At 32.5% G+C, this 25755-nt stretch overlaps 1 protein-coding gene across 1 annotated transcript; it reads right to left on the bottom strand.

The window, feature by feature from the left end:
• Positions 1-672: 672 nt before the first annotated feature.
• On the bottom strand, positions 673-25728 carry LOC139500513 (uncharacterized). The gene is made up of 7 exons (XM_071289258.1): positions 25080-25728; positions 18469-18743; positions 17565-17997; positions 16632-16799; positions 15851-15949; positions 14282-14373; positions 673-759 (listed from the first exon to the last, which is right to left on the bottom strand). Exons 1-7 carry the CDS (start codon positions 25726-25728, stop codon positions 673-675), a joined length of 1803 nt encoding a protein of 600 aa, XP_071145359.1.
• Between the last annotated feature and the right edge of the window lie 27 nt (positions 25729-25755).

The raw sequence follows: 25755 nt of genomic DNA on the forward strand, positions 1-25755 counted from the left end.
ATATAATATAATATACTGTTGATAGGAACTATGTTAAATGATCTTTGTGCAAAACGTTAAAAGTGTGTCATGTTGTTCTTTCTATCGTATGAATAACTTTGGTGTTGAAACTTAGTAGCAACTTCTTTGGCATGAGGAGTTTATGATGTGAGTATTACATTAAACGTATAAACGCTGTACTCACAACTTTGTATTTAAATGTTGTATTCCGTGAAAATTATGTAAACCATAAAAAAAACTCTAATCCAACTTCTTTGTCCTAGAGTGTTTCATTTCGTTAGGAAGAACTCAATACCCAACATTTTGTCCCAAATGTTTAATTTTTCAGAAATTACTGTTGGTTTGAACATCTGTAGCCACTACACTGTCGTGAAGTATTTTATTCGTGTTGAATAACTTCGTTTAAACTTAATTACCACTGTTGTGCACTGACGTGTTCATTCCGTAAGGAATCAATAAGACATTAAAACAAATAGGAACCAACTATTGTCTTCTGAACTGTTGTATGCCATTAGGAATGATTGTGGTGTAGACACTTTGTGTCCTGGAGTGTTTATTAAGTAAGAAATGAGGCATTTAATAAACAAAGAACACAATACTGTTTCCCTAAATTTTCTGTGAGGAAGAAATAGAGTGTGAAAACGTTGATGCAACAACTGTGTCCTGAATACATTATTCAGTCAGGAATAGTTGAGGCGTGGAATCGCTGTAGCCATTACTGTGTCCTATCAACCAGTAGGTCTTCATCTGACCCTTTCCCTGTAAATTAAAAACATTTGCATACAATATATCACCCCTAATTTTGGTTCATCACTCAAGAAATTTTACGGTCGTCATCATGAGCTGTTTGGCCATTATAACAAAAGTGTGTCAGAAATCATATCTGATATACGTCATCAGTCATAATTACCTTCCATCATTACCGAACTGAGTGACGTTTGAATTGTTCCTTAATTATTAACTGTTGGTGTCAATGTCCTTTAGTTTGGTGAGTCTTTGTTTACTCCTTGGTTTTGATTTTAAGTTCATGATGATTAGTCTATAGTTTTTAATGTAAATTATTGGGTTGTTTACGTATTAGATAAAATACAAAGGTAACAAAGAAACAGGCCGGTAACAACCGTTGCCGGATAGTTTTTCTGCACGAGTAGTCAGGTCAAGGTCCGAGGCGATAGCCGAGGACCTTGACCTGACTACAAGTGCAGAACAACTATTCGGCTGGTTGTTACCGGCCTGTTTCCTTTGTTACTTTTGTTTTTTATCTGACTTGTACGACGTTTCAAGAAAGTAATAATACATTTTGCAAGACTAAACATTTTAGATACTTAGATAGCCATAAAGCAGTAAATGTTAGTTATAGTTTAAACATTTTTCATTTCCCTTCAACCGACATTTTTTTTTTAAAGAAAAAAAATCAGGAATCTAATTATTTGATAAAAAAAGAGCCATTTCAAGTAAAAGATGAATGTTGTACACATTTAAGACTTTTAAAAGGCAACTTCGTAAAAAAGTAATATATTAAAGAAATGTTTTAGTGGCAAGTAGGATTACTTTTGATCTCTATGGATGAAACGGAAAGCGGGGAAAGGGGACGGGGTGGGGGTTGGGGTAGGGGGCTAATTCATTTTAAGATAAACAGGCTGTAATCTTTATTTCTGATGAAAAATGCAGGATGTGCCATTCCATCCCCCCTTAAAAAAATACGTTTGTTGCCAAATACATGAAGTTAATATTCAGTGTGTGTGTGGGGGGGTGGTCCCGGGGGTTGGAACAAGCCTTTTTTGGATGATCAATGCATTTAAATGGGGACAAAAATTTGGACCCCCCCGTTTTGTCCTGGATTTGGACCTGGATCCGCCACTGATATAAATTCGATAACAATATGAATGTATCAAAAGAATGAATTTCCTACCTCATTAGTAAATGAAATGTTTATGAAAAAATGAATTTTGTTTTAATATTAAATATATTCAGGCATATACTTTAAATTTTTTTTAAATTCATGCTCGTCTCTAGATCTGCAAGTGTTGATCGGGAATAAACACGTGTTACTATATGATCCAATCGCAGCTTACCGCCCAAAATTGATGACATAAGTTGAATGATTTTCTTCTAGATTTGCTGCTTATTTGGACGTGTATTACATGAACACTTTTTGTTTATAGGATCAATCGTGCATTGGTGAGTTGAAAGGGATTTTATCTTTTGATAAGATTTGATTTTTATTTACTTATTTCCTGCCTTATTTTTATTGAAATATACACGTCAGTATCATCATTTCTTTACTTTCAGCATTGTCCAAAATACTATTCATATCCATATATTGAAGAAAACGTTTATTGACCGAATATTTTGCTTCATAAAGGGGGCGGTATGTTTTTTTTTTTTAGTATATTAATTAACTATTTACTTTTCAACGCCATCACCCAAATGTTTTTGTTTAAATTAGCACTATTTACGGTATTCGGAAAATCAGGAATCATGCAAAACATTTATTTGTCATCTGCTTGACCATAATAAATTTTTTCTGATAAAACTTGTGATCAAAATATTTTTTTTTAGGAAAAAAACCATACACCCCCAGCCCCCCCCCCCCCCCCCCCGCCCCCCCTTTTGAAGTTAAATGTCTAATCCCATAGTGTACTGATATGAATAGTATTTAACTGGAAATGTTTGAAAATAGATATTGATGCTAACGTAAATATTTTGTTCAATAAAAAGACAGGAAATAAGTCGGTGAACCAAAAAGTTCAAATCTAATTGAAAGTTAAAGTGCCCATGAACTCACTGATCATGCACGAGTGATTCTATTCATAAAAAGTGTCCGTGTAACAACTAAGAAGAGTCCGTGTATCGTCTAAAAAGAGTCCGTGTAACACCCGTTAATGTACTGTTTTTCTATAGCTCTGCGGGGGGCAAAGTCGTACAAGTGAATTTGTCTGTCATTCTTCAATTTGTGAGTTAATGTTTACCCTTCTGTCCCCTTATTGAAGCATGTATTTTGTCTGACAGTCCAAAGGTACACAGCAAAAAGTGCAACGCATGTTTTACGTACGTTTCAAAAAACGTCTGTAAAACGTACGTTTTACGTATTGAAAATGCATGTTTTAGCCAACATGCGTTAAACGCCTGTACCAAAAACGGGTGTCAAAACGGGTGTTTTGAAACGGGCGTAATACATCACGTATGTAACACGTATGTTTTAAAAACGCACGTAAAACATCAGTTTTACATGTGTTTTACGTGCGTTTTCATTATTTCTTTTTGTGTTACGCAGCATTTTTTTTAATATTAAAACTCATTAACATGAGAAATTTCACACAAATTTTAAACATTATTACCAACAAAAAAATGTACCTTTTCAACAGTCCTTGTTTCTCAAGATTAATGTTATTTTACTTAAAAGGTATATTAATATCTGATGATCTCTAGACATACATGTTCAGCACCACATTATCATGAAATGTTGAAGTCTACGCTAAAGGTCTTATTCAATAATATACATTTGAGAATATATCTTTGTTGTTCAGTAAGCACTTTTCGGCCCTAATCCGCCTTTGGTTTTTTAAATCTATTATCATTTTACGGTAAAATGAGAATAGAAATACCAGCAGGGATCAGAAGGACACTTGGATGTGATATTTCCTTGGTCATGATATGTTGATTTATTCTGTTTATAATCACAGTTAGTAAATATATTTCCGGGGATGGGGGAAGGATTCATCGTTTACGTTGGCTGGTCTTCTGAAAGGTCTAAAATTCTTATAGTCCCAGAATATTTGCAGTAATTTCTGTTATTATGGGGGTGGGGGAGGGCTTTGGTCTCATTTACGTATTAACCACTTAAGATACATTGTATTTCCTTTTGTTATATTTCTAATGAAACTTTTAGTATGGCAATTGTCTCAGTTTCAGAAAAAGAGTGAAGACAATTGGCAAATGTACAGAACTTAAATAGTGCCCAAGTGGATCCTGGGGGAAGGGGGTGGAATCACCTTTTTGATGATCAATGAATTTGAATGGGACATATATGGTAAGAACCAAACCCCTTTTATCCATGACTGGGCCTGAAAAAAATTGGTTGCATGGATCCGCCCCTGCTTTATCAGTAAAAAAATAAAAAGGACTCGAGGTCACATGAAACATTGTTTTACCTTTCAGTCCAGTTCACTTTCATGACCATCCAGTAATTTATACATATATAGACACTGATTGCTAAACTTTATTTTTATCTTTTAATTATTCGTTTTGTCTCAATTGAAAACGAATGAGTGTGTGATTTTTTTAAATAGTTCTAAGGACCTAAGAGCTACGGTTCCGCAGCTACATCTGCCCCTGCAGTGGTTGTCCTCTGTTTATGTAGTTATACCCAACGCAACATAGTTGCGGAGGTTATAATGTTTTTAACCTGTCATTCCTGTTTCTTGTCATGGAAACTCCTCTCAAACCAAACAACAGAATTTCACGAAACCTTTTTTTAGATAATAAGGACATAATATGTAGATGTGCATATCGACAAGAAATTACGATTCATTTTTTTTTCAAGGAGTTGCGCCCCTTTTAACTAATTTTCTTAAACGTACTACTACAACAGTTCATCATCGTAACTTCTCTGAAACCATACAACAGAATTTCATGAAACTTTGTATATAATAAGGACATACTATGAAGATGTGCATATTGACAGGAAATTATGAATCATTTTTTTCTCTCATACAATTTTCTTTTCTTATTTCATGTATTTAATTTCTTCAATGACAATGTGGGGACGTAGGGTATGTGGGCCCGCTCACTAAGGTTCTTTAATTCATACATGTTTCTCATTTCTCGTTTTTATATAGATTAAACCATTAGTTTCACTGTTTGAATGGTTTTACACTAGCAATTTTTGGGGCCCTTTATAGCTTGCGGTTTGGTGTGAACCAAGGCTACATGTTGAAGGATGTACCTTGACCTATAACTGTTTACTTTATTTTTTATAAGTTGTAAATTGGATGGAGTTTTCTCATTGGCACTCATACCACATCTTCCAATATCTAAAGCTTACATAACAAGTGAAATTTAGAACGATTAGATTTTTACTGTAGCCTTATATCTTAAGATGACCCACAAAAGTTATTAAAACTTATTTCCAATAGGGTAAGGGAGGGATGCATATGGCCCTTCAACTAGTTTAGACCCGAAGCCATCAGAACCAACAGGAGCCTGTAATTAATTCAGTGGTCAGTGTTGTGCCTTATATATGATATATCATTGGTTTTTTGTTCATTATTTTGACTTATATACACCATCTGGCTGTAGTTTTCTGGCTTGAATTGTTATACACTGGTCATTTTGAGCCAGTTATAGCTGACTAGGCAGTTTAGGTTTTACTCATTATTGAAGGCTGTACATGTACAGTCGTTGACATATAGTTGTTTATTTCTGTGTCACTTGTGGAGAGTTGTGAATGTCTTTAAACTCTTATTCATATTGACAATCATACTACATCTTATTTTTATATATGCTATGTAAGTACTTGGACTATGGATATTGGATACCCGATTGATCATAGGCAGTCTCGTTATATTGTTTCGTAATCCAACATAAGTTTGTCTCAACTAAATATTATGAAAGTGCTACTACATATACACAATGCTTATTACCACAAAGCACAGATTGAGGTTGAAATTTCGTGGTGTCAAAGAGATATGCCCCATTATTAGAAAAAATGGCTGAATCTGTAGTTTCTGTTCTCATGTCTCATACAAATGTTTAAAACTAATGCTTATAATCACAAAATGAATCCTGCATCTGTATACATGTTTGTCTACAAAACTGCAATGCCAAAAGCAATAACATTTTGAAGTTTAAACCTTTTTTAGAACTGTCAAATTGATATAAAACTTTTAAAAAAATACCATGCTAAGGCCAAATAAAAATATATATGTGGTGTTCCAGTAACTCTAACTTCCCTACTTTTTTGTCTTAAAAATAGCCTACTCTGAAGATTGTCATTTTTCATTAAGCACTGTTAAAGTCAGAATGTTGCTTCCATAGACTCAATGTAAAAAAAAAAAGAAAAAAATCCCTACCTACCTACCCTAACTTTTTTTCAGATGTAACTGGAACCACACATACTATTTTATTTGGCCTAATTTCAAAATAAGGAGATGCAGCATGCATATAGATATAGGAAGATGTGGTATGAGTGCCAATGAGACAACTCTCCATCCAAATAACAATTTTAAAAAAAGTAAACCATTATAGGTCAATGTACGGCCTTCAACACGGAGCCTTGGCTCACACCGAACCTCAAGCTATAACGGGCCCTAAAATTACAAGTGTAAAACCATTCAAACGGGAAAACCAAAAGTCTAATCTATATAAAAAAAAAACAAGAAACGAGAAACACATATTAATTATATGAATGCCAATGTCACACACACATGACATGATGCGTTGATGAGACAACTATCCACCGATGGTCAAGTAAATTTTGTAAAGATATTTGCAGATTATGTATGTAAACATGTATGCATGAAAATATTTTTTAATTTTTTTTTTTAATTTTTCAGTGCCAATCACTATTCCAACAACATAATATAAATTGGTAAGTATTAGATACTGTTTTGTAGCAAACAATTATAAGCAGTAGCTATCAATTTTTCATGAATGATGTACATGTTCATTGTAAATTCTCATATAAATGACATTTCCACTTGGTGATGTCATTTTGCCTTGCATCAGCATGATCAGAGGAAGGGGGAAAAACAAGATAAATAATTGGTCAGCCTATACTTGCCATGGCCTTGTGTTCGCAGGTCAACAATATAAAAAAGAAGATGTGGTATGATTGCCAATGTGACAACTGTCCACAAGAGACCAAAATGACACAGACATTAACAACTATAGGTCACTGTACGGCCCTCAACAATGAGCAAAGCCCATATAGTCAGCTATAAAAGGCCCGATGTTTATGTTCAAAAAGACAAGATCAACAAATAGGTCATAAGGTCAAATAGCTGGAACGAAAATTACCTTAAAATCATGCATGATATCAGCAATTTGGGTAAAACTTAGAAAAATTAGAAAACTAATTATAAAAGACTAAACAACAGTAAACCACCAAAAACAAGAGGCGACATGTTTAATAGCAGATTCACAATCACGTAAACAAGTATTTTTACCCTGATTCCGCGCCATAGCCACACATATATATTATATCGTCGCTGGGCTTCTAAAATGTCGTATATGACTTTTTTGGCTAAAAATACTTTTTGACACCAATGGTCTGGGCGGGAGGAAATCTTTGGTATTACAAAATAGCATACAGTTAGACCAATCAAAATGTGTGAAATAAGACATATTACAAAATTGCCAATGTCAGTTGTTTGTAAAGTTTGCTTCCAAAATGTTGTATGAAAACTTGAAAATCATTGTAGAATGGCTTTGGGAAAACAATAAGTGTACATTTCTTTATTTCTGTGAAAATAATTTAAGTTCTTGGATAATCCTGAAATGTCAAAGTTTTTATTTCACTGCTATTTACAAAAATGTTCAAGTTCACATACGACATTTTGGAAGCATGCATTTTGTCAAAATTTTCAAAGCCTGCTTGTGAGATATTTTTTTCTTGAAAATTTTGTAATTTACAACATTTTAGAAGCCCAGCGACGATATACTATTTAAAGGCTGTAACAGTTAAACATAAACTTCATGATCATCTATCTAAGAGAGGGTAAAAAAATTCTAAACTTTTTTTCATATAATAATGTAAAAACAATTATTCTTTTTTTTTAGGCTTGTCAAATATGTTTTTTGGTGTATGATCAGATCCTGTATATACTATAGTATAGATCTAACAAACTGTTAAAAGAAAAGAAAAGTTCGTTTTATGTAAATATAAATGTATATGGATACATTGAGCTATTCAAAGACAATTTCCAAACATGTTTACAAAATTTATCATTTACTATATATATTAAGGATGTTTGCTTGTCATGTTTTGTTATTTTTGTCAGATTATCGGAATTCTCAGGTTTTATTCATTTATAAATGTCTTTAAAAAATTTCCCCAATTGACCCCCATTTTCTTTCTATAAATCTTTTAGATGTTAAATTATATGCCATCTGTCATGTCTGTGAAAGTCTTATAAAATCTTTGTTATTTTTTAAATAGTTTTTTAGAACTTAAATTGTCAATGATAAAGCTATAAAAAATCAAAGATATCAGGAAAACAAGCACATTGGCCTATATATTTTTATTGCTCTTTTGGTTCCTTTATTAATCACCTATCGATATAATACTAATGTTAAGAAAAGCTTGTTATTTTGAAACTGAGTAGGGAACTTCCATAAATTAAAATATATTTGGTGTGTCAGATGATTTGCATGTCTGTTCGGCAGAATTAATTTGACCTTGGTCTGTCTTCAGCCATTAACTTTCTAGAGTGTCCTTTGTTTGATAAGCACGTATACCAAGGTGAGCGAGACACAAGTTCTCTAGTTTTTATTAACTATACAGTTTTTCCTTATCTATTGTCTTCGTGCTGGCTACTATCATGTCTCATATTTATGGTTCATTTAATTTGTCAATACTAATTTTATGTGTGGTTTGGTTGGTTTCTCAAATAGTGCATTACTGTAAGCAATAGATCATCTGTGTATATGGTGTATATTATGTTTGTAGGATGAATATGTCTGTCTGTTAGGTTTTATCTGACCCTCAAACTTTATCATGGTTCATAGGACAATGTTAATTTTTTTTAGGTATGGTCTATTTTTCAGATACTACTACATTTGTACTATAAACAATTAGATCAAATATATGTATTGTATGGAATATTGTAAGGTGTACCTGTGTCATCTGACCTTGACCTCATTCTCGGTTCATTGATCAGTGTTAGTTTTCATGGTTATGTCTGTTTCCCAGATACTATAATCAATATATCAACCATATGTGTAGCTAGGAATGATTGCATGGTGTAGGTTTTGTCTGCAGTGTTCATCTGACCAGAACCTCATTTTTAGCTCACCTGTCCCTTGGCCCAGTGAGCTTTTCTTATCACTTTGCGTCCGTCATTGTTAACTTTTACAAAAATCTTAACCTCTGAAATTACTAGGCAAAATTAAAGCAAACTTGGCCAGACTCATCATTGGGGTATCTAGTTTCAAAAATGTGTCCCGTGACCCAGCCAACCAACCAAGATGGCCACTATGGCTAAAAATAGAACATAGGGGTAAAATGTAGATTTTGACTCTCAAAGCATTTAGAGCATATCTGACATTGGGTAAAATTGTTTATCAAGTCAAGATCTACCTGCCCTGAAATGTTCAGATGAATAGAACAACCAGCTGTTGGGTTGCTGCCCCTGAATTGGTAATTTTAAGAAATTTTGCAGCTTTTGGTTGTTATCTTGAATATTATTATAGGTAGAGATAAGCTGTAAACAGCAATAATGTACAGTAGAGTAAGGCCTTTACATAAGTCAAATGAATAAAATGGTCAACTGACCCCTTAGGCCTTAAGGAGTTATTGCCCTTTATAGACATTTTTTTTAAATTTTAACAAATTTTGTAAATTTTGTAAATTTTTACAAAATATTTTTAACTACTGAGCTAAGTTCATTATAGATAGATATAATTGTAAGCAGCAACAATGTTCAGTATAGTTAGATCTACAAATACATAACCATCACCAAAACACAATTTTGTCATGAATCCATCTGTGTCCTTCATTTATGATATGCACATAGACCACGGTGAGCGACACAGCCTCTAGTTATGATACATACCAATAAGTCAATGAACAGTTTTCTAGCTTGTATACAAATTAGATTAGATGTAGTACGATTGCCACTGAGACAACTCACCACAAGAGACTGTACAGCCTTCAAGAATCACCAATGGTCAGTTACTCAGATATGATATTAACAATAGGCTATATTTGGTGTATTGTGTGATAGTGATTCACTGATACATGTATATCAGACTTTTTAGTTTTTGAGATTAGTAAAGCAGACTTGTGTTTATAAAAAGGACATATCTCCATTCCTGACAAACATCTACATATATTCATGCTGGTATTTGAATAAAAATTATGTTTAAGTATACTTTGCCATGTTTGCTATTCCATTAAAAAAATGGTTTCCCAATCAAAATACATTTTCTTTTGTTTTTACATTACAGCTGCTGTAGAAAATTTTGGATGACCTTGGAATCTTACAAGGAGAAGTGCAAGTAAATGAAGGAATTCATGTGCAAAAATTATAATATTGTAAACAGGAGAACAGTTTAAATAATAGTAACAGTTAAACAGTTTTGTGAGACCAAGAGCAAGGCAGAGTAAACTTGGAGTGTATATATGTCAACCACAAGTACATTTAAATACCACATAATGCTAATGAAATAAGAACTATGGTACACACATTTTGTATGATTGTGAATATCGGGTCCCAAAAAAATGTAGTTGTTAAATAAATAAAATTGAATTAACCAAATTTGTAGCGTTTATATGACCATCATATTTTGAGGTCTTTTTGCAAATTCTATCATAGAACCAACCAACCAACAATCAATTCATTCAAATCATAATTGTAGTGAACAAAATTTCCATTGACCAACAGAAAAAGATGATGTCTAATCCTTAATACATGCACCTTTTCTTCTTCATATTGGCTTGAGTATAACCAATTCTTTTCAGTAGATTATATTCTGAGTATAACATAAATATAAAAAAGGAGATATTCCCTTTAAAACAGAATGTAATTAAAACGTTTCACTGACTTTACAGAGTTATCTCCCTGTAGTGTTAGATACCACCTTAAACCAGCATAAAGACCAAAAGACATCTTTAACATGTTTAAGGCAAATATTCAATTCTAAATGCTAATTAATAATCTTTCTCATGAGGGTTTTTTCATGGATGTAGATCATTTGTATAGGCTGTCATAAAATATTGTGCTTCAATTCTAATTGTAAGATAGCGCACAGTAAATGTATGCCTTCCCAAAAACAGTTCTGGAAGGGAGGCAAAGGTTGAAACGGACAGACAACACCATCATATTTAAATGTTGTCATTTTGATTTCCAACTAAATGCTACAAGGATATACTCATTGATTTATATACATACATGAAGATATGTAATAGAATCAAATTGTTAGTGTTTACTTAAGAAAAGACAAATATCTATGGTTTATCCATTTATACCAACCAGAAAAAAACTCCAAAAAATCATAATGTATTTGGAATTTTTTTGGATGTTGTGCACAACAAAAAATGTTAAACAGAGATGTGTTACCTCATACAAAAAAAAAATTCATTAAACTGTTGTAGATGCAAAAAAAACAAGAACATACATAGTATGGGTGCTGTGGAAAAAAACCTCATGTAAAACAGGTTTTGAAGACTACAAAAACATGTATAAATAGTTGTTGCGGAGAAAGAAAAACATAGGTAAAACAGGTGTTGGAGGACAAAACAAAATACGTAAAACGGGTGTTGAGGACATAAAAAACATACGTAAAACGGGTGTTGAGGATCCCAAAAACATACGTAAATAAAGGCAACAGTAGTATACCGCTGTTCAAAACTCATAAATCTATGGACAAAAAACAAAATCGGGGTAACAAACTAAAACTGAGGGAAACGCATTAAATATTAGAGGAGAACAACGACACAACATTAAAATGTAACACACACAGCAACGGACTAAGCATTAGACAACATCCGATGAGAATAACCAATATAACATCAAAACCAAATACATGAATTTGGGATAGAAAAGTACCGTGACACGTCTTATAGTAATGTGAATTCACACTCAAAAATAGGAGAAAACAAACGACACAACGGAAACACAACGTAAAAATGTTACACACACAGAAACGAACTATGATATAACAATGGCCATTTTCCTGACTTGGTACAGGACATTTTTAAAGAAAAAAATGGTGGGTTGAACCTGGTTTTGTGGCATGCCAAACCTCGCACTTTGATGGCATTGTTAAATATAACATTAAAATGACAACATAATAATACGGAGAAAGAAAAACATACGTAAAACATACGTAAAACAGGTGTTGGAGTACAATAATACAGGACTACAATACAAATAGATAGCAGAACGTATTAGGCATAGAAACACATGAATAATAGATAACAAAAGGCATCAGGTTTAAAATTCATTACGTCAAAAACGCGCCTCGTCCAAACAAGACTTACCAGTGACGCCCAGATATAAAGGTTCGAAAGTCAAAAAAAGGGGGACAAAGTAGTACATCTCTGAGGATCAAAAGTTGAAAAAGGTTGTGCCAAAACAGGTGTTGAGGACCAAAAAACCATATGAAAAACGCATGACTTAACGGGCGTTTAACATGCGTTTACTCGTAAAACGGACGTAATACGTAATAATTTAACGCATGTTTTACGCTCACGCACGTATTACGTGCGTTTAACATACGTAATTCATACGTTTCAATCGGGCGTTTTACATGCGTGGTCCTCAATATGCGTTTTACGTACGTTTTATAACATGCGTAAATCGCCTGTTTTACGCATGAAAAACGGGTATGCAATTTTTGCTGTGTATCCGTCACATGGAAATCACTCAATAAAGGCAACAGTAGTATACCGCTTTTCGAAATTCATAAATCGATTGAGAAAAAAACAAAACAAATCCGGGTTAAAAACTAAACCTGAGGGAAACGCATCAAATATAAAAGAGGGACGAAAGATACCAAAGGGACAGTCAAACTCATAAATCGAAAATAAACTGACAACGCCATGGCTAGAAATTAAAAAGACAAACAGACAAACAATAGTACAAATGACACAACATAGAAAACTAAAGAATAAACAACACGAACCTCACCAAAAACTAGGGATGATCTCAGGTGCTCCGGAACGGTAAGCAGATCCTGCTCCACATGTGGCACCCGTCGTGTTGCTTATTTGATAACAAATCTGGTAAATAGTCTAATTCGGTAGGTCACGTTCATGAAAGGGAAGGGATTGTAGTTACGACTTAAGGAACATATCTGATATCATTTGTGAAACGGTTATTCCATAACGGTCAACAACTCGTGATGGCGTCCGTAAAATTTACGAAGGGATGGCTTCATCATTATAAGAGGAGAACTACGACACAACATACACACAATATTAAAACGTAACACACACAGAAATGAAATATAATATAACAATTTGACTGGCTAGTGATTACAGTAGTAACTACTTAGACAACTCGGCAACCGAGGTGCCTTATTTCGCAAACAAATGAACTGATGAAAAATCTTTCTTAATTTAATTTTTATAAATAGTGTGTCATACATGGGATACCAATATGATAATAAATTAGTCATATAAGTTATGGACTTCAGTCCACATGTTCGTACGATTTTGTTTTCGATTACATTATTAGGAAGGCAATCTATAACAAAACATAAATCCATGTAAAAGTTTGAGTGAACATATTTAATTTGAGTACACATTTCACCCCTTTCTTTGGCATATAATAATGATATGAGGTACCTTTATTGGCATGTCACTTGTTTCTTTGACATACCACAATGTGATTAGTTACATTTATTGTATCGTCAACTGTTTCTCTGACCTTCAGTGATGTGACTAGTAACCTGTAACCTGTTTATCTTACCTACCACGATGTGATTAGCTACCTTAGTGTCATGTCGCCTCTTTCTCTGACCTACCACGATGTGATAAGTTACCTTTATTATCATTTAACCTGTTTCTCTGACCTACCACAATGTGATAAGTTACCTTTATTATCATTTAACCTGTTTCTCTGATCTACCATGATGTGATAAGTTACCTTTAATATCATTTAACCTGTTTCTCTGACCTACCACGATGTGATTAGTTACCTTTATTGTCATGTCATCTGTTTATCATACCTACCACGATGTGATAATTTACCTGTATTGCCATGTCGCCTTTTTCTCTGACCTACCACGGTGTGATAAGGTACCTTTATTGCCATGTCGCCTTTTTGCTGACCTACCATGATGAGATAATTTACCTGTATTGCCATGTCGCCTTTTTCTCTGACCTACCACGATGGAATAAGGTACCTTTATTGCCATGTCGCCTTTTTCTCTGACCTACCACGATGTGATTAGTTACCTTTATTGTCATGTCGTTTTTTTTCTCTGACCTACCACGATGGAATGAGTGACCTTAATGTCATGTCACCTCTTTCTCTGACCTTCCAAGTTATGATAAGTTACAGTTATCGTCATGTCGCCTGTTTTTCTGATCTACAACAATAATACTAGTTACCTTTATTGTCATGTCACCTCTTTCTCTGATGAGAAACTCTGGATATGCTTCTAAAGCTTCTTTTGTAGCAGACGATATCTGAATCATACCAGCTGAAACATTATAAAAATCATATATTATTAATTATTTAATTCTTATGTAGATAGCAGGACAGTATAGTAACTAGTTATATACGGGTAATAATGTTCCGGTTTTGGTTTTTTTTCTAGTTTTGTTATGGTGGCTACTCTGTATATATAATTATCGCGAATGAAATAGCAGATACTCTGTAGCTCCTCGTGCATCTTTTGAAGACGTTTATGTCACAACCCATGGTATTTCTTATACACGTGTAGTATAGGAGTAATACCACCATTCATTTTCCAATATTTGTCTTTGTTAAATATGAATTAAAAAAGAAAATTCCTATTAACGATGTTTTATCCTATCCAGAACTGCACACAAAATTCCCTAAATGATAATAACCATCACTGGAAGTTAACCAATCAAATTGTCACGCTTATTTGCCTTGGACACAAGCTTTAACAAGCATGTGAACTCAAGTTTTCCAAATTTTCTATTGAAAAAAAAACAAATAAAAAAGACTGGAGATTTGACACAACCATGTTTTGCTGGATGTGACGTATTGATATGGTGTCACACCGTTTACATTTTGTTAAAATATTTTTTTGTTGTTTTTGTTTTTGTTTTAAGGGAAACATTTTATGCAACATTTATCGTTCTGTTACATCATTGATTCAGGTTGTAGAGGGTTGAGCCCTCGTATACACGTTAAAGTCCGCCACATTATTTATGTGGGACTCATATATCAGGAGTTTGTTAGTCAGTTATAATTGTTGTTTATTGTTTGTAATATCTGGTCTTCGTTTTCTGCATGTTATACACCAGGCCGTTGGTTTTTGTTTCTATCCACATTATTTCACATTTTCTAATCAGAGGCCTATTACAGATTTGATTCACATTTCATAATGACGTGAGCTTCATAGCTCAATTGTAGGAAGTCTACGGTGTTTAAATCCACTTTCCTTAGACAAGTTGTACATTTGTCACATTGAAAATATTACAACATCTCTTTATTCTAAATTGTAATTTTGTGATTTAACTTAGTACATTTTGTGTCTTAAAACTAATTTATTTCATTGTTGTACTAAATAATTTACTTCTATATATTACATATAAAAAGAAGATGTGGTATGATGGTCAATAACAAATCTTCACAAAAGACCTAATGGCACACACATGAATAACTACAACTATATGCCATTATACGGCCTTCAACAATGACGAACGTCCATACCGAAAAGTCGGCTTTAAACGGACCCAACATGACAATGTAAAACAATTCCAACGAGAAACTAACGGTCTAAATTTTGTACAAAAAAATTAACGAAAAACAATGTATTACTGAGCAACACACGACCCCTACTGAATTACAGGCTCCCAACTTGGACAGGCGCATACATATTGTGATGGGCGTTTAGTTTTTAAATGTTATTGACATGTGTTTAAGATAAATAATAATATATTTTCAACATGGTAAACTGTTTCATTAAATATCTTTATGCTCACGTTTCCCAGACGATTCCATTCTCGATGCTACATTGACAGTGTCACCAAACAAACAGTACCGAGGCATCTTAGTACCTACTACTCCAGCTACAACTGGACCTAAAGACCAATAAATCGATATGAGACCATCATTCATGAGTTATTATCATTGATTTATCAGTTTGCAATTATACTCTATTCTCAATTTTTTAACACTCCATTATTTTCCTTTATCATGTAAACACTATCAAAGCCCGCGGTAATCATGACAACTGCATCTTGAATGAAAGTTTATAAGACACTTGTACATTTGTTGACCTTTTAGAAAATAAAATTGAGAATGGAATGGGGAATGTGTCAAAGAGACCACAATCCGACCAAAAAACATAAAACAGTCGAAGGCCACTAGTTGGTCTTCAATATATATATATATTTATATTTTTCATCAAATGTAAATTATAACTCTCAACTGTGAGATTTATTTGTTTCATTGGCTTTTATTATTATTGTTATTAATATCATGTTCATTAGGGAGCCTCGGTGGCCGATTTTCTTAGTGGTTGACCAACTGTATCATGAGCCAGTAAACACTGAGTTTGTGAGTTCGAAACTTGCACTGGGAAGATGCACTCGACACCAATATTAGTAAACTAGGATTGTCAGGTATTCTACCGAAGTCAAATGGTTTTCTCCGGACACTCTTGCTTCCTACACCAATCACTAATGGATCTCCCTGATATAGGATAATAGGGGTGATAGTGGCGTTAAAAACCAATCCATCAATTATCATGATTATTATTACCTGAATTGATACCTATTCTCACTTTCCATTTTTCCTGTGGTAAATGAGGAACTGTAGCTTCACTGACTGTACTCATGATCTCTAAAGACATTGATGCCACTTCTGTTGCATGTCTTGTTCTGTTCTTTGCAGCCACTGGTAAGCCCGAGGCAACCATGTAGGCATCGCCTGGAACAAATCAGCTGTACTAGACATATGACTAAAGCTAATCCGGAAAAAAATTAATAAGAGAACTTCATGATATTTCATGTCATACATCGGCTCTAAATCATCCTTAGGCACATTTTCAAAGACTTCAACTAATTTAGTACAAGGACAAAATCGTGAAAATATCAACAGAGACAAAACAAAATGAAACCAGATAAACTATATTGTTTTAATGCAATCAGTTTAATTATAACACATTGAATTTCCTAAATAGTAATAAGTCAACTGAAAGACATAGACCAGCAATTGACCACCTTAGTTTATGTGCCATTATGCGGAGAAAGTGTCTTAGTTCAACTTGACGTGACTGCATGTATATATATTCAACACACACAAAAAGGGTGCCCCTTTGAAACATGAATTTGACATCTGAATGGAAATTCAGTCATGAAACCCCGGCAATAGGGTCTCATTTGGTTCCTATGATAATGTCGTATATGAACGAACTATATGTTCCACTAGATGTTGATACACAAACAATTATTTAATATATTATGTATGAATTAATTTACTTTAGTCATGTGAAGTATACAGTGTTTCCCTTTGATGTCTGAAAATTCATATCTGAAAACATTTTTAATGGCAACTGAAAATTATGCTAAGGCAATTGGACACTAACGGTGTCATTGACTTTTTTGTGTATGGCTATTTGAAGTTATAAATTCCTCAATTTACGCAGTTGTATAAATTGCATGTATTCCATTTAACATGTTTTTCTATACATACCTATAGTTTCTACTTTATACACGTCGAAAGCCTCAAGTTTAGCGTCCATCATAATATATAATAGATTCAACATATAGATAACCTGCATTGGAGAACTTTTGGAACATATGTCAGTGAAACCAACAATATCAGAAAAATATACTGACACTGAATCATAATGCTCCGGAATTATCGTCATCTTTTTCATCATTCTCCTGGCTATGGATATGGGAAGCAGCTGATACAACAATTGTTCTGAACGTCTACGTTCCTTCTCAAGGTCATACGTTTTGTGCCTAAGTGAATTCGCGAATTGTTGAAGTTTGTTTGTGAGTCTGTATACGAGGATCACAGTTATTGGAAACAATAATATCGCACAAACCATTTTTATCACATTTATAATCAAATTTGTTTTTAACGACGTTACGTAGTCTTCCAGCATTTCTATTATTTCCTGAAATAAAAAAGATCATTGTATGTAAGCCTCGAATGTAACTCCACGATTAAGTCTGATCATCGGCTTTGTTGTTACATTTGTAACTTAATGGTGGGCACAGATGGAGCAGGATATGGTCACCCATCCGGACAAACAGAGATTTCTCCATGTTCGTTTTGGGTTTGTTTTGCTCAGTCTTTTGTGTTCTTTATTATGTTTAGTATACCGCTGTCTTTTGATCCTTTTTTTTAGTGTATTCAATGAAATTGTCAGGTTTTATTCCGACTAGCGATTTGTATATTCATTAGGTATATATATCTTTCTTCTCTTTTTTAATAAAAAATCATTAAAATCTCTAAACATTCCTGTAAATAAATTATTAAACTTTTCATGTCTAGTTCCCCCTTTCATGATTTTTTCTTTCTTTAAAAGTAATGTCTTTCATTTAAACGAAACATACAAACTCTGTCTTTCCATAATATTATCTACCTGCGATAAGATATCTTGTATTTCTTTCAGCAAATCTATATAACTAGTGATGTTATTGAACCATAAGATACTGGTTTCAACAGATCCATGAGTACAATTATTAGTCAATATGTCTGACCTCATGATGTTAATAACTGATTCTAGTTCACTTGAGGTATAACGACTATTTATTTGTTGTTGTACTGTGGTAGAATATTGCATACTTCTTTTTAAATAGCTTGCACCAAGTGTTGTTTTTTCTTTATACCACAAAAGTTCTGGTAATGCAACACTACCTGCAAATATTTTTTTAAAATTGGTTATGATGTCTATACATGTAGCTTGAAGTATCAATTAGATATATACAGAAAGGTTTTATTAAATATATATTTACATTCTATTCTATTCAATCTAATGGTATTAGACAATGTAGGGTAATTTTTAAAAACGGGTATGTTTACTAAATGCATACAAATACCTTTGTACATACATCTTGATCATTCAGTGATCACATGGCATAGTATCATGCAGATTCCATAAAAAACTACATATGTGTAAATAGGGAAAATTCTGAGATACCAATTAAGGTTAAATATCAGAAAAATCATTTGTCAATATATTATATATGACAAGTGTTTCGTGGTTGATGCACTGTCCTCTTGTATCCATCATAAGTCGTATTAAAGTGTAATGTAATATATGGCATTATCGCAATCTGTGATTCAAACGTCAAAGAAGCGTACAAAGATGATTTCGTACATATGTTCAGGTAAATTGAAAAACGTGAATACATAAACAAATTCATGAATCATTTACAACAGCATCTAATTAGGTTAACTTTGCTTTAAAAGGTCATTATAGCTACGATAAGATAAAACAATATGATGAATATACTTTTGAACTAGAAAACCTTGACAAATTCAATTGGACGTACGTTCCTTTTGTTCAGATATTCATGTTAGTTAATATCGGGTTATATGCCCATTGACAGTCTTTAGACACGCAATGTGGATGCAAAATCTTAAGTACATGTGTTGTGAATGCTTATTTTAAAATTTTGAATATCCCTCTGGTATCTTTCGTCCATCTATGCCAACTCTGATGTTAGGAGTTCGGGCTTTGACTCCGACATTGATTGGCGAAGATTGGATGTTTTCATTCCATGTCGGAATGAGACGCCTGCTTTCGTTATAGAATATTATCAAGATCACGACAAGGAAGTAAAACAACAACTATCAATCGGTCTTAGCTAACCATGGGGACTGTGCAGGTTTTATTTATTTTGAGGGTAGGGGTTTGAGGATCACGGGTAGTTTTGTGATAGAGGTCGGTGCAATGATTTTTATCCATCTGATGAGGACAATTCACATATACTTTATACTGTCTTTATTTGTTTTTTGACACATCTATCAAAACACTTCAACTGTTATTCTATACGACTTTACTATCAGTATTTGCTATACCAAGAAATAAACCATTTTGATTGATATACTAACATGACCTGATTATGAATGTAATGAGCTTTTATTTGACATTGGCTTATGTTTATGTCTGATTTTTACCAGAGATAATGTATCGTTGAAATCTGATTATTTTTTTCAATTAAGGCTAGGAAGGCGTGCCTTACATTTCAAGAGAACACTATTTACATTTCAAGAGTACACTATTTACATTTCAAGAGTACACTATTTACATTTCAAGAGTACAAATAGCTTTTAGAAGGTCGGTTAAAATATCAACAACCATATTTGTTTACTAGGCTGCCACAGGAACTGTAGACACATGTTCTAATTGGCTGCATCTTTTTTTATATATTATTTGGCATCTGTTAAATTTTATTTGAAATAAGGTTTTTGGTTTTTGGTATTGATTATTTGTCTGTTTGTCCTTGTTATGTTTAGTCAGGCGTTGTCAGTTTATTTTCGATTTATGAGTTTGACTGTCCCTCTGGTATCATTCGTCCCTCTTTTACAGAGAGCATATAACGTAGAACTTAGTCACTTTCAGTCGCCGTGCACCCATTTACAATGAAATGAACACAGTAAGGGTAGCAAGCTGTGAAAGGACATGACAAGGCACAATGTAAAGCGAATAAATGGAGATGGTCAGCCGCCTGATTTATTTCAGCTATACAAGGAATATAAGAACTTTAACTATCAAAGTTACATTTTTTTTAAATATAAAAATACTTGTGAACATACAGTACCACTAGTACTACTACTACTACTACTACTACTACTACTACTACTACTACTACTACTACTACTACTACTACTACTACTACTACTACTACTACTAATACTAATACTACTATTACTATTTCAACTACTAGGTTCGTAGATAAAGGCAAAATTTGTAAACAGGTGTTCAATAGTTATAAAGTGACTTAGAAAATTTTTATCCGGGTTACAAATCAAAACACACCAAATATAAGAGAAAAAAAAGGAATAATAAGTACAGGAACACTGAGGTTCAACAAAAACAAATGCACAATACAAATTGAAACGAAAATGTTGATAACATTTTAATATTCCTGACTTGGCACAAGTGACTTAATATGTTGCAGCCCAGTAGTCAGTACAGAAGTATTTTCTACTTCATGAATAGATTACCTTAGCTGTATTAAGAAAACGTTTAAGAAATTTTGGTCATCAATGCTCTTCAAATTCGTCATTTTAACTTTTTAGAATCGAACATAACTTATGAGAATTTTGAAGACAAAACGCGCGTTTGGTGTAAATACAAGATTTAATCCTGGTATCTATGAAGTGTGTATTTGGGTGGTGATATTACGAAAAGAAAGTCAGTTTTATTCGGTCAAATAAATTTATTTACAAAGAATGTTGCAGATGTATTTAACCTTGAACTTTTACAAAGATTGATACTATTTTGTCAAGTAAAGTGAAATGATCTTTGATGTTGACTTATCCATTTAGGGGTTTTTGGTTATTTATATTCAAAGAACAAGATCAATACCGTCATTTTTCTCTTTAACAATAGAGTTAACTTTGCGATCTATGGCTGCTTTGTCAGATTTAATCAACAGTTATGTTATGACAATATAAGATTGTTTAAACATGAAAAGAAATAATTTCCCATATGATTCTGCTACGGTTCATTTTGTCATGGACTTATATGTCAAATAAGCTGCGAAATTGTTCCTAAGTCTTATCGTTTGTGATACATTCATCAACTAAAAACTATCGATAAAAGGAGATAAAGTGTTGCAGTTTATCAATTTTTAAAGCAACCAACTTCACTGATATTAATATGGTTATAGAAATAATAAAATAAATACATTCCTTGTAGTTATTCACTATACTTTATTGCTTGATCAACAGTATAATTGTTGATATAAATCTTTAACCTCTAGACTTCAACAGAACGACTTCTAACAAAATAGTACTGAATATTAAAAGTAAATTTCCAGTACTACAGATTTTTAGTACAGAAATAGTACCTATGCAAAAGTAGCTGTGTATATTTGCTATGATCTATATGTTCGTTGTTTTCGTCTTTGATGTATATTTTTTCCATTGTTAATCGTACAAAATCTTTCTCTCATACTAATGTTATGATCTCTTGTATGACATATCAATCAAATAAAGCAACAACCACTGAACTCCGAACTTGAGATAGGTAAGGTTTAATCCTTTCAAACTAGACTTGGGGTCAGTTACATTGGAATTATTTAAACTACACATTACATTGCAAAAATGATCAATTACACTTATTACACGTTACACAGTTTTTGAAATGTAATTAATTAAATTACAATTACATTTCATCATGATTCTTTTTCTCAATATACGACATGTATATATAATACATGTGTAAAATCTTCATGTAAGCATAGGTTTAAGCATTGCATTTGATATTCATTAGTTATTTAATGTTTTGCTATTTAATCTAAATCTCTCCGGTCTTAAAACTTTGACAGCAATTCTAAAAATCGTCTTTCGAAAGGAGCTAATCTGGCAGATATTGCTTAATCAGACCATTGAAGTTCCATGATCAGAAGATCATCATATTGATAGGAGAAGGAATTTGTTCCTATTGACTTGCCAATACATCAAGGGGTATTTTAACATCTCAGAAATGAAGTCATTTTAATTAAACATAATAAAGAAATTATAAATAAATACAAACAAAAAACATTTTTCACTTTAAAAATATTAAAAAGTGTGCCTGTCACAATATTGAATTTTTCTGTTAGTTCATTATGTATATAATGTCTAAATATAAGCAATAGTTTGCTAATTAAATAAAATACATGTAATAGTGGTATTGCCACTGCACATTTTAATCGGATTAATTGCTGTTTGTTTTTATAGCTGTTAATTTTTATTTCTATAATCCTTTTGTGTATACAAATTTGACCAAATAATTGAGTGCATTGAATGTTAATTCTAAATGAACTGTATAAGAATGATTTTTCACAATCACACAGTTTTTTGTTTTTGTTTAACAAGGTGATTATATATAATTAATTATTTATTAATCTGTTTAGTTAATAGCTCTTTCTTAAAAACTGAGTAACACTATCACATGATCCTCACATTTTTTAAGACTATTTCAAAAAAATCTGTAGGTCAAATAAATAATATAAAAACTTCAGAATAAATTACAGACTTCATATATTAAAGACGTATGTGATATCAATATTTGAAAAAAATAAATATAGTTTTACAATTTATATTATTAAACACAAATCCTTATCTTTAACACCAAACAAGTACATGTAATTGAAATGTAATTCAAAAGTAATTGAACATTACATGCTTTTTTCAATGTTATTAATTAAATTACCATTCATGTAATTACAAAATGCTCAATTACACATTACATTCAATTACATGGAAAATTGTAATGCATTACACCTAATTACCATTACATTTTCAATTACCCCATCCCTGTTTCAAACCATTTTATTATGCACAGCATCAGAAAATACTGACACTTCGTGGTTTGTACGAGAGCTTTACAGCTAAGGAGCGTAAATAGCGAGACCATCTGTATGGTGTATAGCATATACAAATCACCATTTCTAAGACTCGTAGATGATTAATAATCGTTTGATCATGCTTAAGAATGGTTATTTAACAAGATCAAACGCTTTTTAGTTAATCAAAAAGATGAGTTTAGGACATGTCATTTCTACAATGGTAATTGTTATAAATAAGGTTAAGGTTTTATCTTGAACGCAGCTATATGATCTCAATACTGCATAAAAAGTTATTGATTTGACATTTACATTAATAGGTGTCTGCATTATATACATTTTAATGCTGGATCACTCACTCTTCTGGTTGAAATGCATTGATCTAGACATTTCAATTTTCAGAGATTAACCTGTGTAATTGACAAACATTATATACCTGTACTTTTTAAAAAGGTTAAAGCAGAATACATTAATTAGATGCACTGTAAAGTATTTGGTTGATTAGTACTGGTAAATGATCATGTAAATCAGTTATTTTACACAAAGTCATTTAAATTAGCTTAAAACTGTATGTGCATATTTAATGCAATATTTCATACAACATGCGTTCTAATGACTACTCAATTAATTAAACTTGATTTCAATTTTTATCATCTAAAAAAAAAAGGAATTTGATTCTAATTCAGTTGTTATGAAAGTTTAATTGACATATACTTTGATGTAATGTATTTCATATGAACTCATTTATTAAGAAACAGTTCACTCAACCAGTAATGGCTAACTAAGTGTTCACAGTTATTGGTGGTGTATCCATTGTTTTGGTAACATTGCTCTAGGGAAAGCACGACCTTAGTTTTTTTTTTCCAAAATAAAGGTATCTACAAATTGTAATGTTATAATTTCGAGAATGTTTTAACTTTCAAGAAATATGTGCATCTTAAAAGTTAGCGGTCGATTAAGAAATGTTTGTATAAATGAAAACATTTGGAATATTGCAATTACACCATAAATATATCCTCAGCTCATCTACCTTTCGCTAGCTTTGAAACTAAAGTAGTTTTATTGATTTGTAATGAATATGATATAATGTAATGTTTTTTTTATCATTTCCATGAAATCTGATGTGTATCTGATAGATATGTGATGTTAAATAACTTCAGTTTATGACAAACGGATGTCATTCTGAAAATTTTCTCATCAAATTCTACAGTAATATTTAGCTACTAACGCTACTTTTTTTTTTTTACAAATTGAGGGTGCAGTTATCACAATTAAACTGAGATTGAAAACGGGAAATGCTTAAAAGAGACAACAACCCAAGCACAAAGATACAAAAAAAAGAGTTCAAATTATTAAGCTCTCAAAATAAAAAAAAATAGTTAAAATTACTCATACAAGCAAAAGTATGTTGTCAAATCAAAAGAAGACTATACTGCAACTGTACTATAAAAGTGATAACGTTAGTGGGAACAAAGTATAACAAAGATATCATATTAAATTCTGAATAATTGTTTAATCATAGAACAGGCACTTTGGCCGATGCGGGCTTTATAAACAATTAAGTTCTGCATTATGATACCAACTAACTCATGTGTCATGCCACATTTATTTAATCGACTTAAATTTCATTCAATGATGCTTGAAAATATTTAACTTTTTTAGATAAGATGTAAACATGTGATATCATTACCTTTCGCATAATATACTCCACCCAATGCTCGTTCCAACCCAGCTTGTTCTTTACTTAACACAATCATATGGTACGCTACTAATGGTTGCCAGCTTGTTCCAGTTATATATTTTGCGTCTGTTATAACAGAACCTAACCAATCTAATATGATGTCATTATCATAAGAGTAAAATCTTATTACTTCACTCGAACTTTTGTTAAGGCTATCAAAAGTATTTCTATGTTCCTGTAGTCGTTGAAAATATGTACTTCTGGAACGGAAGTGTCCAGGGATAGACAACGATATCCATTCTTCTAGAGCGTTTAATGACATGTCTGTTATTGTCCGTTTGTTTTTTAGAACTGGTAGAATATCCATCCTTCCTGAAGAAACATACATGGTTGTGATTCCCCTTTCAATTTGTAAATTGTGGACGAGAAGTCCAATTTCTACACTAAATTTTATATCTGCTTCCACTTTGTTTTGTGTCACAACATGATTATTATCATAAGCAATAGTTATACCTCCTTGAATTACTAGAACAATAATAGGTATGATAGTCAATACTAATATTTTAACGAGTATGATATTTTGTCCACGTGTAGTCGAAAGATTTGAGTTGCAAGTGCAACAGCTCTTAAATGGAACAAATAAATCTGGTTGATCCATATTTATTTCGCAATACAAATACTAAGT

This window comes from Mytilus edulis, chromosome 13, assembly GCF_963676685.1.
Source record: "Mytilus edulis chromosome 13, xbMytEdul2.2, whole genome shotgun sequence".
NCBI classification, from domain to species: Eukaryota; Metazoa; Mollusca; class Bivalvia; order Mytilida; family Mytilidae; genus Mytilus; species Mytilus edulis.

Coding starts and splice junctions, on each gene's coding strand:
- LOC139500513 (XM_071289258.1), bottom strand. CDS start 25,728: ATGGATCAACCAGATTTATTTGTTCCATTTAAGAGCTGTTGCACTTGC. Junction 15,950..16,631: donor GAGAATAGGTATCAATTCAG/GTAATAATAATC, acceptor ATTGGTCTTTAG/GTCCAGTTGTAGCTGGAGTA. Junction 760..14,281: donor GAGGTGACATGACAATAAAG/GTAACTAGTATT, acceptor TTTAATTTACAG/GGAAAGGGTCAGATGAAGAC.